The 17,593-nt window shown below is 43.6% G+C and overlaps 1 protein-coding gene across 1 annotated transcript in view; it reads left to right on the plus strand.

Moving 5' to 3' along the window:
* The first annotated feature begins 386 nt into the window (after positions 1-386).
* LOC142743621 (interferon alpha/beta receptor 2-like) overlaps positions 387-17,593 on the plus strand; it is an 82,488-nt gene continuing 65,281 nt past the window's right edge. The window contains exons 1-2 of the mRNA XM_075854558.1: positions 387-469; positions 9,837-9,932. Coding sequence (XP_075710673.1) covers positions 9,884-9,932 — 49 coding nt within the window. The 5' untranslated portion in view covers positions 387-469; positions 9,837-9,883. The remainder of the gene's footprint in view (positions 470-9,836; positions 9,933-17,593) is intronic.

Here is a 17,593-nt window from a genome sequence, read left to right on the forward strand (position 1 = left end):
TCATAAAAGGGGGAGTGGCCTTCCTGACACACTAATGGCGGTGAGCAACTACACGTTATGGAGCATTTTCCTTGTGGGTGATTCCAGCCCAGGAAATAATGACATTAGTGAATATCACCTAATCTATTGTGCATTTTTTTTCTACAAATATTTCTGGTCACTAAAAATGTTTTGTTTTTTTAAAAGTATCAGTATATATATAAAAAAGACATGTCATGTCAATTCTAAACGTAAAACGTGTAACGTAATACGAAAAGGAAAGCAAATTCACATGCCCAGGACTGCCGCGAGTGAAAGGATCCACGTGACTTCCCTCCCTCTCCACTGCTATTTGTCGGATCAGGTGGCAATCAAATGACTGCAGCCAATCAGAGCACGCCTTAGCTATGGGCTGTAACAGGGGACGGGAGAAACGATTGAGCAGTTTCTCGGAATACAATCCATATGCGTTACAAAGATCCCGGATCAAGTAAGGAAGCGAGAGACGCGTGTGTGTGTGTCCGTGTGCGTGTGTCCGTGTGCGTCCCAGCTCTGCTACATGCTGTGACCATATGTGTGACGTAAGGATGTGCTGGCATGGCATGATGGTACTTGTAGTTCTGGAAGATGCCCTATGTATATAATATACGCGCACGCAGCAGGATAATGTACATGGTGTGGCTGTATTATTACTTGGGCACTGTATGGGGATATTATTTAGAACTTTTATTTAGCTGTATGGCCGTGTTATGTATGTGCTGCTCATTATATATAGTGATTTTGTCACTATTATTTCTCCATTCTATCGTATAGTTTTATTATCTTGCCACTTTATGCTGCTATTTGAGCAGGGCTGTGCTCCTGTATTAGATATCCCCAGTTTTTGGCAGCACCCTATAAGGGTAGGACTCCCATGAGGACATTTGCAGATGCCGCTAAAATGGTCACAATTGCTACCAATAATATAATTTGGCTCCTAGAATTTTACTTCTGAACCAAAGGCGCCTAAGTGATTTTATTTTTAGCACTGCTGTGTGTGTGTGTGTATATATATATATATATATATATATATATATATATATATATATATATATATATATATATATATACACACACACACAAGCGTCTACCTGCAGCAACCACTAGAGGGAGCTCACTTCATTCTGGGTTATTATTGAGGCCAATGATGCAGCAGGCTCCTTAGCTCCCCCTAGTGGTGTTTTTAGTAAATGCCTTGGATAGTGAATCAGTCCGCAGTCTAGTGTAAACGCCGCCGCCGGTTAGTCCGTAGTCTAGTGTAAATGTTAGGTTTGGTGGGTGGTGGTGCATCAGAGAGCAGCACCATTACCCCACAGTGGCAAAACCTCATGTACTTACATGCAATTCTGGTTCTTTCTCAGGTGTCTGGTTGTGACTGATATCCGGACATCCAACCCTGCGACTACACAATTTCAGTGGACTGTCATTAAGGCCCTATTCACATGACAGGGTTTCCCGGCCGTGTAATGGCCGTTCAAAAAACGGCCATAACACGGCCGCAGTAGGAGATATAGACCCCAAATGGGGCTATTCACACGACCGTTTTGTTTTTTGTGGCATGCCCTATTTTCGGCCGTTCTCCTGGCTGCCCGACTCCCATAGAAGTCTGGATAATACACGGCCATCGCTTGAATGTGTGCCGTTGCGAACTGCATGTGTTGAGGAAGAGGGAGATTATTTTTTTGCTACCTGTAGGAGCGGAATCCTTGGCCACAGCTTCCGCAACGCTGTGATTGGGGATTCCTTTCCAGGAGAAGTCCCTGACTTCACTGTCCATATATGGACAGTGAAGTCAGGGACTTCTCCTGGAACGGTCCCCTACAGTGGCACTATCTACAGAAAGGTTAGGAGGGTGCCATCTATGGGGGGTGTACTATGTAAAGGGGGGCTGTGTAGAACTACCTACAGGGGGGCTGTGTGGCATTCCCTACAGGGGGGCTGTTTGGCGTTCCCTACAGGGGGGCTGTGGCATTATCTACAGAGGGAACCGTGTGGCAGAAAATTTACAAATGAAATTCATACGTTTTTAAAACGGACGGGGGAAACACGGCCCGGAACGGATGCAAAACGGCCAAAAAAAACTGACCAAAACGGCCATTTTTATCGGCTGACACTCGGACCCTGTCGTGTGAATAGAGCCTAAGTGGTTAGTGAATAGATCGCTAGCATTCTACTATTATGTGATCCACTTGCAGCGCTGATCGTGATTGCTGCCATGATCACCCGTTCTGCTTTGCGTATACCGTAGTAAAATGTTCCATGAATAGGCGAGTGGTTGTAGGCGATTTCAGCTGTGTGGTTGTGCTGCCGAAAAATTTGTCCTGTAATGTGTCGCCATATGTGGTCATTATACTATGCTATATATTACAGGAGTAGTTAAAGGCGTATTACCGTCTAGTAATGTTATGGCATAGTGTTCAGTGGGGGTCCGAACTCTGAGACCCCGACCGACCCTGAGAGTGACGAGACTGAGGACCTTTCAGCTTTTACCTTGCCACCCGTTGTGCAGGGAACTGCTACACAGTCACATTCAACTGTAAGGCTATGTTCACACTCAAGAGCAAAGACGGCTGAACATTACGGAGCTGTTTTCTAAAAGAAACCGCCTCTGATTTTCAGCTGTTTTTGAAGCTGAAAACTATTTTTGGGGAGTTTTTTTTCTAGACATTTTTGGGGCTGTTTGTCTATCGATACAATGAAAAACCGTTCCAAAACCGGCTCAAGAAGTGACACGCTCTTTCTTTTTACGCACCATCTTTTAAAATGGCAGCATAAGAAAACACCCAGTCTGAACGAAACGCAGTTTTTTCCATTGAATTCAATGGGTATTTGTTTGTAGGTTTTTCTGTTTTTTTTCAGGCGTATTTCGAGGCGTTTACGCCCCGAAATACGCCTGAAAACACTGTGTGTGAACTTCCCATTAGGCTATGTACACACAGGGAGGATATGCTGCTTAAAAGCACACAGCCTATCCGCCCCGGGCGCCGCACGGAATTCTGGCCGAAAAACAGCACCAAATTGCGGTGTCGTTTTTCGGCCTGAATGTCCGCTGTGGAAATCTGCATGTAAAAAAAATAGTTTCATGCTTACCCATAGCCATGGCGACACGTCCCTCTGCCGTCCTGCAGCCCAGCCTCCTGGGATGACGACTCATCCCATGTGACCGCTGCAGCCTGGATGAAGAAACACAGAATTCTGGGTATACGTGTTTTTTTTTTTTCTGAGTTGCGATTTATACGGCGGAATCGCACCTTTTCCGCAGCAAAAAAACGCTACATCTGCTGTTTGTTGCGGGTTTTATCTCCCCATTGAATTCAATGAAGAAAACTGGAACAAAACAGCAGCGATTCCGCAAATACAATTGACAAGCTGCGGATTAAAAAACCGCACCGCAGGTCAATTTCTGAGCGGTTTTTCCACTTATTTACGCAACGTGTGGATGGGATTTGTTCAATTGTCATCCACTCTGCCGCTACTGTATTATTCTCAACACACGAGAAAATAGAGAAGTTGAAGCCAATTCATATATAAAAAATGTTTAACTTTTATTCAACATATATCACAAACAATGTAAAAATACAAAAAGATAAGACTCTAGTAAGAAATGGCGGAAGTAGTAACAAGTATTGTTGCTGGTACATTTACATGGGGTAACAAAGTAACATGCAGTTGTTTATATAGAGTAGTGTATACCTCCCCTCACAAGGAGAAGATTTCCAACCTAGTGAGTGTGTAATAGGTCCATTACGCATATATACACAAAGGAGGATGAAGTAAAGTGACGGTGTATTATAAAACAATAAGCATGACACCAGCCTTACCCATGATCAGCAAACTAGGTGATAATGTCCGCTCCTCCACATAGACCCCGACGCGCGTTTCGCCACAAGTGCTTCCTCACATCCCCCTGAGGAAGCACTTGTGGCAGAGCTAAATTTGTCATTTCACTATATGAGGCTGCTTTGGATAGTGCACAGGGGATTTACCTACTGCGTTAAAACCGCATATTGTCCTATCGCCATGAGAAGAGCAGTTCAGCTCTGCTGCATCTGACTCAGGCCACTTTCGTATTTTTCTCAGTATTTCTATTCGCCATTTATAAGCCAGTGGAACATAAACAGAGAAAAACTATAATGGAAAGATTTGTAACTTTTCCGTGCTTTGCACCCACTCTTGGTGTTCGCTTACAAATACTGATACCAATTACGTCTGTGTGAAAGTGTCCTAAGTCAGCTCTGCTACATCAATGCATTTAAGTCCGTAAGAAAACTGACTGGAGGTTACGTCTTGCTTTGAGAACCTAATGCCAGTGTGTCGGGGGAGGGCGCTCTCCATCTCGGGCTACATGCACACGACCGTTTGTATTTTGCGGCCCATAAACAACCGATCCGTTGTCCGTTTTTTGCGGTCCGTGTGTCATCCGTGTGTCCTTCGCATCCGTTCCTTAGGTATGACTTGAATGGACGAGACCGGCCACAAACACAGACAGTAATAGGGCCTGCTCTGAGATTTGCGGCCCGGTCCCACGACCCCCCCACACAGATCAGTGAAAATCACGGTAGTGTGCATGGGGCCATAGAGATGATCGGGCCAGTGTGGTATTTGTTAAATGAATGGATAGCCCACTGATGTAAAGAACGGCTGTGTGCCTGTCGCCTTCTGCTAGGTTCTCATGTTGCAGTTGAAATGCGTTTTTAGCTAAATGTTTGACAAACAACTGACATGTCAGATGTTTGGATTGGTGGGGGTCCGAGCACGGAGACCCCCACCAATCGCTAGAACGAAGCAGCTGCTTCATTTCTGTTCGGCTTTTTCCAGAAATAAATGTATCGGAGTACGGGCTCATAGACTTTGTATGGTGTCCGTACACCGATACATTTATTTCCGGAAAAAGCTGAACAGACACGAAGCGGCTGAGCGGTCACGCGAATGCTACAGCCGCTTCGTTCTAGCGATTGGTGGGGGTCTCGGTGCTCGGTCCCCCACCAATCCAAGCTTCTGACATTATACCCTATATAATAAGTTCACGGGGGTAGCGCTCTCTCTGCCTCCCCCCTCCTCTCTCTGTGGTGATGTGTATACAGCTGCCTGTCAATCACCGGTCTGAGAGCAGGGAGAGGCGGGGGGAGCGCTCCTCTCATGAATTCGGCACAAAAACATTTAGAGCCTGTTTTGGCTACTAGGAGTACGGACCCGTTACATAGGGCAGCATGTTAAAGTGTAGCTAAACGTTTGAGAAACCTCTGACATGTCATAGTGACATGTCAGAAGTTTGGATTGGAGGTGGTCCGAGCACGGAGACCCCCACCAATCGCTACAATGAAGCAGCTGAAGCCCTTGTGTGACCGCTCAGCCGCTTCGTGTGCGCTCGACTATTTACGGAAATAAATGTATCTGTGTACGGACTCAATACAAAAAATAATAAATACCTATAACTGTATGTGAAGACAAATCAAATCTCACAAAAGGGAAAAATAATGACACCAAGTACAATAAGTAACTTGCAAAAAATATAAATTCTTTATTACAATATACATAAGAACATGTTGGCCATCAGGACCTAAAAACCACAAACAATTAAAATATACAATGTGGAGAACATGAGGCTACTCAGAATGGCCTATATTCAACATTCAATAATACCGGACAGGGTCACTATGACAGTCATGCTATAAATGTACAGTACAAGGATAACCGACACCACAAAATGTGTCTCCAAAAAGCATGCTGAAACAGAGCAATGTAATACAGACCCTGTAAAAAATAGTATACACGAGAGACTGGTAGCTAACACTGAAATCTCAGTGTAAATAAAGTGGTATAGAGACCAGGGTATCACCAAAAATCAGAGTAGGTCCCAGAAGCCATACCAACCCGTGTATTGCATATCAAGCCAAAAATGAGCTCCACAGCAAGAGCCCCAAATACAAAGTCTATGAGCCCGTACTCCGATACATCGACTTTCAGGAAAAAGCCAAACAGACACGAAGCAGCTGAGAGCTCACACGAGCACTTCAGCTGCTTCGTCCTAGCGATTGGTGAGGGTCTCAGCCCTCGGACCCCCCACCAATCTAAACTAATGACATGTCAGAGGTTTCTGAAACGTTTAGCTGCACTTTAAGCTGACCTGCTTTAAGGACATGTGGAGGATAAACAGTGGCACACGTACTATGGAGCAGTAGGCACTCCATGTGATGCCATATTTCAGGGTTTTCCCCCTAGAACAAATACCTCTTGGGGAGAATAACTCCATAATATGACATCCTATGGAGTCCAAAATAAAAAACCGTTTCGATCCTCCAGAAATTGGAATCATACGGAGGTACATTAGGGTCCCCCAGAAGTCTGAGTTCTGTATTACACCTCCGTATAACTTGGAGCCACATATGGAGCTGTAATAGTGCTGTGTGCATATAGTGAGGCTGACCCCTAGTTGGCGCTACCTCTTTGCTGTGCACATCGGCCGGAACACTTGTGTTTTCGGTCACTCCCTGTTCTTGTTTTGCTTTTCATCGTGTTCTCTACCCCCCTGGTGTCCGGTTTTGACTATTTGATTAATAAATACATTAAAGAGGACCTGTCATGGGTTCTATACCCCTCCAAGAAAAAATAACGCTGCATACTGCACTATTTTTTTTTTCCCCATCGAATTTGCGATGGAGGCTCTGAATGGGGCACTGCTCTCTGGTTGCTCCTGTGGCGACCCTGGACAATTGCCTAGTTTGCCACCCCACTAAAACCTGCCCTGTTAGAAACACAACCACAGTTACAGCAACATTTCCCTTAATGTTTGTTTCTTTTTCCCCATGAAGTGTGAATGGTATTTTGAAGAATCCTGTCAACTTGCAGTCACTGTGGATTTTTATGGCATGGAAATTCACAAGTAAAATAGTCCGGGCCGGGTTATACACAGGGCAAAATGAGCTAATGCCCTAAAGTCTCTGCAGCACTGGGCACTAGCTGCTATTTCGGCAGTGTATGGCGGTGTTATTCGTGCATGTGTCTGCACAATAGAATGCTATGTGGACGCTCAGTCTGACATAGTCCAGTAGCAAGGTGTGAACAGAGCCCGAGATATAATTGCCATGTCACAGTTGCGAGTTTTTGCCGTTTTCCACCGCTCGCAGCATTTTTTTGTAATATATATATTTTTCTTATTTTATTTTTTTTAAGTGAGTGGGGCTTTAGCGGGAGGGACACCCATTGTCCGACAGATTAACTAAAATTAACACCAGAAACTGCCATGAGCTGACGTAGACTTCACTTTGTGGCACACGGAGACCAGAGATGCGACAAAATTAGGCGTGCGCCTCTTAATAAATTAGACGCAGCTTACTGCCGCGAACGTAAGACTTAGGGTATGTGCACACACACTAATTACGTCCGTAATTGACGGACGTATTTCGGCCGCAAGTCCCGGACTGAACACAGTGCAGGGAGCCGGGCTCCTAGCATCATACTTATGTACGATGCTAGGAGTCCCTGCCTCGCTGCAGGACAACTGTCCCGTACTGAAAACATGATTACACTACGGGACAGTTGTCCTGCAGCGAGGCAGGGACTCCTAGCATCGTACATAAGTAGATGCTAGGAGCCCGGCTCCCTGCACTGTGTTCAGTCCGGGACTTGCGGCCGAAATACGTCCGTCAATTACGGACGTAATTAGTGTGTGTGCACATACCCTTAGGCTGGATTCACACGAGGTCATTACGTCCGTAATTGACGGACGTATTTTGGCCGCAAGTCCCGGACCGAACACAGTGCAGGGAGCCGGGCTCCTAGCATCATAGTTATGTACGATTCTAGGAGTCCCTGCCTCTCCGTGGAACTACTGTCCCGTACTGAAAACATGATTACAGTATGGGACAGTTGTCCTGCAGCAAGGCAGGGACTCCTAGCATCGTACATAACTATGATGCTAGGAGCCCGGCTCCCTGCACTGTGTTCGGTCCGGGACTTGCGGCCGAAATACGTCCGTCCATTACAAACGTAATGACCTCGTGTGAATCCAGCCTTATGCCCCCTGCACAGATAGACGATTTTCCGTCCGGATTTGCAGGCAGAAATCTATAGCGGAAGACTGTTGCAGGCGAGTGGATGACATTTTAAAAATATCTCATCCGCATGTTGCTGAATATTCCCTGGGTGGAACGCTGAGCACGCTGCGGTCAAAAACCGTAGGACCTTTCATGTTTTACATTGAGCTGTTCTGGGTACGGTGCTTGTCAGGCGTAAAAAGTCCCTTTTCTCTGTGAAAACTGCATTGTTCTCACTTCCCCCTCAATTTTGGTCTTGTTACTAAATCTGCGTTTGTGGTTTTGATTTTGATATTTTTATTTTTTTCTCCTTTTGGGTCTGTTCACAACTGCGCTAGGTTTTCCGTTCTACTGTTCAGTCATACGAACAGAATAACATGAAAAACAGAAGCGCCGAATGGAGCCTCTGACGCAAATGTAAACAAAAATTTGTATGGGTGATATATAGTAAATTTTCCATAATCTGACATCCACGGGACTTCCAAGCTGCTGGGTGCCAATACTCATATATATATATATATATATATGAAGTCTCTGCCAATTACGTTGAGGACTTATTGACTTCTAGGAATTCGATGTAGGGTCACGCTATCGGGGCTATTTCTGTTAATTCGACAGGAGATTATTACTATTATTATTTTAACCATTTTAAGGCCAGGTCTATTTTGGGCCTTCAGGGCAATTCATTTTTTTTTTTATCTTTCTGTTTATCGTTGCCTTTCAAGAGCCATCACTTTTTAATTTTCCCCTGGATGTAGCTGTATGTGGCCTGTTTGTTTGCAGGTCTCACAAGTTGCGGAAGATGGTTTAGCTCAGATGTTTTCGTCCTCCCGGCCACCTTTCCACTGAGCCATAACAGGGCGAATAGGGGGACCTCCTATCTCGAGATATGTCCAGAGGTTGGACTTGCATCTATCCATGTTGTACCGATGGAGAAACAGAGGGAGCCCTCTGCCTGTGTTATACCCCTTAAATGCTGGGGTCTCTATTTACCTCGGCATATAAGGGGTAAAAAGACTGGGATAGGAGTTATGTACAATCCTGGCCAATGCAACAGGGAGGGTGGCTGTATATTACAGCTGGCGTCGTGGTACGATTCAGCCTTCAACACAACGTACAGTTACATCGTGATGCGGGATGTTTTTTGTGGGTCCCCGTCCCACAGCGCATGTTACAGATTGGGCAAAGGAAGAAGATTGTCTGACGTAAACGACATCTTTAAAGAGTGACTGCACTTTCATCAAACTTTAGATACGTCATAGAGACATTTTAAAAATTTAGATCGGTGAGGGTCCGGATGCTGAGACCCCCACTGTCGCTAAAACGAAGGTGCAGAAGCACTCAGCTGAGCGCTTTGCTCCTTCGTCTGTGAACTTTTAGGCAGAGTATCCGCTTTGTGTGAACATAGCCGTAAAGCTGGCATCCAGTTGATGGCTTCAAGTAAGAATTAGTTGATTTCGTAGAATGAAATAATACCAGCGCTTATGTAAATGTAAAAAGTCCGTGTAGGAATGTTGATCCATTTGATCGCAACTTGGAAGAAGGACATTTTTTCTTTTTTGGGCGGATTGGTGCATTTTATGGAGTTTTTGCCTTTGTCTGGATCTATATTAGAAACTAAGTTTTTAGATTTACCCTTACCCCTTCCCTTCATCTAAATCCTCTCTATTTCCCTGATTTGAATTTGCTAGACGTGCTACATCCGGCAATTTTTCTTAGACTGTTGCATACATTATATTATTTATGTTGTGTATTTTATTTGTGATTCTTCCCCTTTTGCAGGTTTCAGTAGACGGAGGATGTGGCACGGTGTGTGATCGGCACCTGACATGTGGGGACTAAGTACTCTTTTGGTCACTTGCCATGTTGTGATACAAGGTGAGTGTTCATTGCTACCTGGGCAAGAAGAGGTGTAATTTTTAATCACATGAGTCATCTGTGCATTACACGGGCAGCCCATTCACTTCAAAGGGCACCATGTAATGCTTAATTTCCCCTGTGGTGGCGCTGCAGAGGAATTGAACACTTGTTGCGAGGTTGAACTGCAGATTACAGCTGAACACTGGGGGTCCCAGCAGCAAGGCACCCAGAGATCAGTTTATCGTGTGGGAACCAAACCCTATAACGAAACGGCTCCAAAAAGTAATGTGAAAGGTTTTAATTGTACTCCCAAACATCCATCAAATAAAGGAATATAAAACGGTTCAAGCTAAAACGCCAATGCAGCTCAGTCCGACTCCAGTTTCGCCAAATGTCTTTTCCAAGGGCATATGCTAACACTATGCCCACCCTTTTCTTTTAGCCCGTATCATGTGCAAACAATTTTTTATTTTATTTTCTCCTTTTTTGTTTGTCATGAAGTTAGGTGGTGGTTTGTTTTTGTTTTTATCAGTTATGGCCAAAGAGGGTGAAAATATTTTTAATCCACTTTGTTCGTTGCGTGGAGACTTTGTTAGAAGACAGATTCTGTAAAACTTAGCTGAACTTTTTCTGCTAAAATGCCGAAAATCCGACGGCTTCTTTTAAAGTCAATGGGGTTCATCTGGCGCCGTTGGTGTTTGTCACGTAACCGATCCATCGAAGCATAGATTTACGTTTTTCTGCTCCAATATAACGGAACAGAAAAATGGAATTCCTGTGAACATGGCCTAAAAGAACTCTCGTTATAATGTTTTATATTCTGATTTAGTAACTAAATAACAAGAAAAAAAAATCTGCCGAGGTTCAGACATTATTTCCTCTAGACCTATAGTCGCGTCTCCCAGTCTCCTCATCCCACAAGCACCCAATCCTGAACCATTTATTAACCCCTTAATGACCGCCGATTAGCCTTTTCACGGCGGTCATTAATGGGCTTTATTCTACAGCGCCGCCATTCCACGGCGCTGCGTTAAAATAAAGTAAACAGAGCAGGGAGCTGTCAAATCTCCCTGCTCTCAGCTGCCAGAGGCATAAGTATCGATCTCACCCGTTTAACCCCTCAGATGCGGTGCACAATAGAGTGGTTTTGGAGAGAGGGAGGGAGCTCCCTCTCTCTCCCACCGACACCCGGCGATACGAGTGTCTGTGTCTCCCATGGCAGCCGGGGGCCTGTAATGAATGCCTGCTAGGTCATGCAGGAGGCATGACCTAGCAGATGCCTGTCCATTTTAAACGGACAGGCAGTAATACACTGTAATACAAAAGTATTGCAGTGTATTATAAATGCGATCGGATGATCACATATGGAAGTCCCCTAGTGGGACTAGTAAAAAAAAAAAGTTGAATAAAGTTAATAAAAAAAATGAAAAACCCACTTTTTCCCCTTACAAACTGTATTATTATTAAGAAAAAAAACACAATAAAGCAAAAAGGTTACGCATATTTGGTATTGCCGCGTCCGTAACGATCCAGACTATAAAGCTGTTACATTATTTAACCCGCACGGTGAACGCTGTAAAAAATAAAATAAAAAACAATGGAAAAATTGCTGTTTTCTGTTAATCCGGACTTAAAAAAAAATGTGATAAAAAGTGATCAAAAAGTCGCATCTACTCTCAAATGGTACCAATAAAAACTACAAGTCGTCCCGCAAAATACAAGCCCTCATACAACTGCATCGGCGGAACAATAAAATAGTTATAGCTCTTCGAATGTGACGATGGAAAAACGTAAAAAATGGCTTGGTCATTAGGGCCCAGAATGCAAGCAGGAGGAAGGGGTTAAAGAGGCTCTGTCACCAGATTTTGCAACACCTATCTGCTATTGCAGCAGATTGGCGCTGCAATGTAGATTACAGTAACGTTTTTATTTTTAAAAAATGAGCATTTTTGGCCAAGTTATGACCGTTTTTGTATTTATGCAAATGAGGCTTGCAAAAGTCCAAGTGGGCGTGTTGAAAAGTAAAAGTACAACTGGGCGTGTATTATGTGCGTACATCGGGGCGTGTTTACTACTTTTACTAGCTGGGCGTTGTGTATAGAAGTATCATCCACTTCTCTTCAGAACGCCCAGCTTCTGGCAGTGCAGACACAGCCGTGTTCTCGAGAGATCATGCTGTGACGTCACTCACAGGTCCTGCATCGTGTCAGACGAGCGAGGACACATCGGCACCAGAGGCTACAGTTGATTCTGCAGCAGCATCGGCGTTTGCAGGTAAGTCGATGTAGCTACTTACCTGCAAACGCTGATGCTGCTGCAGAATCGACTGTAGCCTCTGGTGCCGATGTGGCCGAAACGATGCAGGACCTGGGGCAGGAAGTGAGTGACGTCACAGCGTGATCTCTCGAGAACACGTTGTGTGTCTGCACTGCCAGAAGCTGGGCGTTCTGAAGAGAAGTAGATGATACTTCTCATCAGAGCGCCCAGCTAGTAAAAGTAGTAAAAACGCCCCGATGTACGCACATAATACACGCCCAGTTGGACTTTTGCAAGCCTCATTTGCATAAATACAAAAATGGTCATAACTTGGCCAAAAATGCTCGTTTTTTAAAAATAAAAACGTTACTGTAATCTACATTGCAGCGCCTATCTGCTGCAATAGCAGATAGGGGTTGCAAAATCTGGTGACAGAGCCTCTTTAAACACTATGCAATAAACTCCCTGTTTTGTCTTTTTGTTCCCCCCCCCCCCCATGTGGTTGTGTAACTGCACCGCTGTCACCCCAACTCTTCCATTTATGAATCCGACCGGCATCAAAAGACTGTGTATTTAGCCATATTTTAGGGTCCGCAACAACCGTATTATGACCTAAGTTCTGTTGAGTAGAACCATGGGGGTTGGGTATTGTGTTCATAATATGTGGCCTGAAAGTATTTTTTTTTTTTTTTTTTTTTTTTTTTTAAATCCTGGTGAATTTGGAAAGCTTTACTGTGTCGGATGTAGACAAATGAAAATCTTTTAATGCTGTATACGAAGTCTTGAAATAAACTGTTGCCACCGCTGCGGCCCGCTATTTCCGCCGCAGGTTCTCCATTTCAAACTCTGTGTGATATAACGTGGCCACGGCAGCCAAGCACACTAACATTTGCTCTATGATGTTATAAGAGGGTTTCTGGACTGTATAACAATCTGTATACACGTGATGAATGCTGACACATGACTGATACAGTGCGGAAACCCACTTCTGCAAATACAACGAAAAGACCTTTATGAAGGGATAAGTATGGCCGCTCATGTCGCATAATAAGCGCTCCGTTCCCTTTTTATTGAAAAAGTAAATTATCACTTCCCCTAATACTTTTCCTGTTTTCTTTGTCTATCCTTTCAAGAACTTCAGATATTATCCACCAATCTTGGGCCTTATTCACGTGAACGTGTCCGTTTTGCGCCCGTAAAAAACGCTGCGTTTTTCCTGCGTTTCAGTTCCACGTGGCATCCGTGTACGGTGCGCGTCTGTGTTTGTGTTTTTTACGCGGGTATGTCATGCGTTTTTTTACGTCACCCAAAAAAAATTGAAGGAGGTGTTTTCTTTTCCCCTAATCATTTCTTTAGCAACTGGTGCGTGAGAAACACGGACAGCGCGCGTATTTCGTCCATGTGCTGCCTGGTTTTTTTCACGCACCCTTTGACTTCAATGGGTGCGTGATGCGCAAAAAAACATACAAAAATAGGACATGCAGTGAGTGTCACGCAGCGGACATACGTTGCGTGAAAAACACTTAAAGGCATGGTGTTGCCAGAAAAACATGTTTTTTTTTTAAAAATTAAACATTTAGTGTGTGGGTGATTAAACATGGTTCAAATTTTTTTTATTTTTTTCACGAGTCAGGAAATAGTCAGGAAATATTATAAATTAATTCTAATTTATAATACTACCCATTTTTGGTCACTAGATGGAGCTAGTTCCCAAAATTGCAGCATTGCAACATTGGGTTAAAAGCCCTCGCTCTAGTGAGCTCTCAGCATCCCCCCCTCCTTTATCCTGGCTAGTGCCGGTATAAACGAGGGGTTTGAAAGGTTTAACCTCCTACACTGTGTGTCGCCATTTTTTGAGGTAACCCACAGTGTAGTAGGTTTACATACAGTAGTAAACACACACTAACATACATTGAAATGTCTTACCTGCTCCTGCCGCCGCGGCTCCCTCCGGCCCGTCCGCTCCCTTTGCTGCCGCTGTTCCATGTGCACAAGTCCGGAAGCCGCGACCGGAAGTAGTAATATTACAGTCCGGCCGCGACTTCCGGTCCACAGGAAAATGGCGCCGGACGGCGCCAATTTCGAATAGGACTGTGTGGGAGCGGCGCATGCGCAGTTCCCACACAGACGCCGTACACGAACGTGAATGGGACGGGAGCCGTTCACAGTCCCTATGGGACTGTGGCTGCCGTACTCCATGTCTGTGTGTGTCGTTAATCGACACACACAGAAATGGAACAAAAAATGGCAGCCCCCATAGGGAAGAAAAAGTGTAAAAATAAGAAAAAGTAAAACACAAACACACAAATGAATAAAAACGTTTTTATTAAAGCACTAACATCTTTAACATATAAAAAAAATTATTTGCCATGACACTGTTCCTTTAATGTCTGAACGGCCCCATTGAATTGCATAGGAACGTGTGACGTCCATTGTTTTAACGCGCGTAACACGAACGTGAAATATGCTCGTGTGAATAAGGCCTTACTGTTTTGTTTTTTTTGTTTTTCTATTTTGCTTTTATACATTTTTCAGTTGTTTTTTTTTCTATTTTTCTTTTGCATATATTTTATCCATCCTTTTTATTCTAACAATAGTCAGTGGAATGTACTGAAATGTAAAGACTATCATTAACTTTCTCAGAGATTTAACAATATTGTCGTAAAATAAATCCTATGAGGCAACGAACGTGGCGCACCGTGTGACAAATTGATCAAAATGGCGCACTTGGAATCCTAAATTTGGCATAGCCTATGCCCTAAAATAGGTACGCCCAACAGCTGCCTGTGCATTTCACATGCACAGGCAGTAATGCATTGAAAAAACATAAGTATTCCAATGCATAGTAAAAAAAAATAATATATATATATATATATATATATATATATATATACAATTGTAATGTAAAAGTCTCCTATTGGGACAAAAAAATAAATAATTGAAATTTTTAACCAAATAATTTTGTTACAGAGGATCAGTCACTAGTTTAGTAATGCCCAATCTCCTGACTAATCTAATAGGCGCTGTCACACTGATAATGCTAGTGAAAATTGTGTCCCAAAACGTTTATTATTTTCAAAGTTATGATCTTTTTTTTCTAAATATGTAAATGAGCTTTTATGAGACAAGTGGGAGGTAACAGCAGCGATTCTCCTGAGGTGGAGCCTCTGACGCTGTCCTATCAGCATGAAGCTGCTTCACACAGTGTGAGAGACTGAGGCTGGAGGGAAGGGGGATCACTTCAAACAGCCATATCTCCGGCTGTGGACCACCTAGAACAGCGGTTCTGGTGGCATATGAAAGAGGAAATTCTAATCCTTCATATGGCACCAGGATCACAGTGACCCAACCGGAGATATCACCGGTTGAATACACAGTCGGGAATAGAAGCTGTATACAATATGATCACACTGTGTTGCTGAGCAGGGAAGGGGGAGAACTGTATGATGCTGATTGGACAGCGTCATACAGAAAACATTACAACGCCCAAAGTGAATAGAAAGAGCCACCTCCTAATTGGCTATTAGAGGCACATTATCATATTTAGAAAAATGCTCATAACTTTGCAAATAATAGATTTTTTTTTTTTAAAACAAATCACATTGTAGTTATCAGCAGCATAGCGACTATTAGATTAGTTAGGAGATAGTGAATTAATAAACTGGTAACAGCCTCTTTAAATTAAAATCTACATGTGAAGAGAAAAGACAAAGGCTACATTCACATGACTGTGAAAAAAAATGTCCATTAAAAACTGATCAACTTTCAGTTTTTCATTGCCGTTTTGCATCAGTATGTCTCCAAATTTTCATCCATTTCCAGTTAGTCTGTCCCTTTTTAATGGCCATTAAGAAAAAAATGGATGGATTTAATTTGTTAGGGTTTTTTTTGTCCCAACCCCCTGAAAACACCATAGTGCCCATGTAGATAGTGGTACAGTGCCCACTGTGGATATTGCCACACACCGTGCCCATATAGATAGCGCCAGATTCCCCTGTAGATACTGCCACCCCCTCATATATAGCTATACCTCCCTAGACAGTGCCATCCTCCCTGTATATAGCGCCACTTTAGCTCCCTCTAGGAGCGGAAATCCCGGCCAGTGCGTTGCATATATGGACAGTGACGACAGGGGCTCCCTTTAGGAGCAACGCTCTGGCCAGGGATTCTTCTAGAGGGAGCTACAGTGGTGCTATCTACAGGCATGGGTGGTGGTGTTATCTAAGAGTAGAATCCCCTGCCAGGGCGTCGGCAACACTCTGGCCCGGGATTCCGCTGCAGGAGTGGCCCATTATGTCACTGTCCATATATGGATAGTGACGCTAGGGGCTTCTCCAGGAGCAGAATCCACAGCCAGAGCGTCGACAACGCTCTAGACGGGTATTCCATATATGGACAGTGACGTCATGGGCTTTCCCAAGACTGGAGTCCCCGGCCAGAGATCTTGCAATGCTCAGTCCGGGGGACTCCGCTTCTAGAGGGAGCCCCTGAAGTCACTGTCCATATATGGACAGTGACGTCAAGGGCTTCCACAGGCTCAGCGCTCAAAGTAGTGCTGTGTCCAGGGAGTCCTTGACCATCACAAGGATTGATTCCTGTAAAATGGCCATTAAAACTGATCTATTGAGTTCTATGGGAGCCTTCTTGCCATGAAAACGGCCAAAAATAGAACGTGTCCTATCTTTTGACGGCCAATATTCATGGGTCGTTAAAAAATGGCCGTGTGAATACACCCATAGAACTTCATTGTTCTGAAAACGGCCTTGGGACATTACATGGCCGTTTTTCTCTGTTGTATGACTGTAGCCAAAGTGTTTTTATTACACAAAAAACATAAATACCGTTAACCTTACAACCCTTGCAATAAAATTGAAAACCTAATTTAAGGTGTTCGGAGAACAACGGAACAATAAAAGCATTAAAAAAATCAATATCAAAATGTTATTGTTTTGGTAATTATTTTGTTAAAAAAAATATATATAAATTAAACACTATGTTATGTACCGAAAAATTATACAAAAAAAAATAAAATACGGAAACGCCAAAAAAAATACCTCAAACAGCAACAGAAGCGAAAAAAATTCATTTATGGATACTGGAATTCAGTGAGGCAAAAGCGGAAAAAATATGCTATATCCTCTAAACCAAAAAGTGCCTCGTATTGAAAGGGTTAAAGGATTTCTCCAATAATATGACTGGGCGGTATGGAATTTTAGAAAAGTAAGCATAATACACTTTTGTTAATCCCAGTGATGTTGGATAGGGTTGGGGTCCGGGCTCTATGCAGCCACTCGAGTTCCTCCAAACACCTCACGCCATGGGTCAGATTTATAAGACTGGTGTTTCATAGGTCAGTCTTGCCTATCTGCTCCGCTGGAGTCAGATGAAACAGGTTCATTAACAGGTGCACATCTCTTAGTTTA

The sequence above is a fragment of the Rhinoderma darwinii genome, chromosome 2, assembly GCF_050947455.1.
Source record: "Rhinoderma darwinii isolate aRhiDar2 chromosome 2, aRhiDar2.hap1, whole genome shotgun sequence".
NCBI lineage: Eukaryota > Metazoa > Chordata > Amphibia > Anura > Rhinodermatidae > Rhinoderma > Rhinoderma darwinii.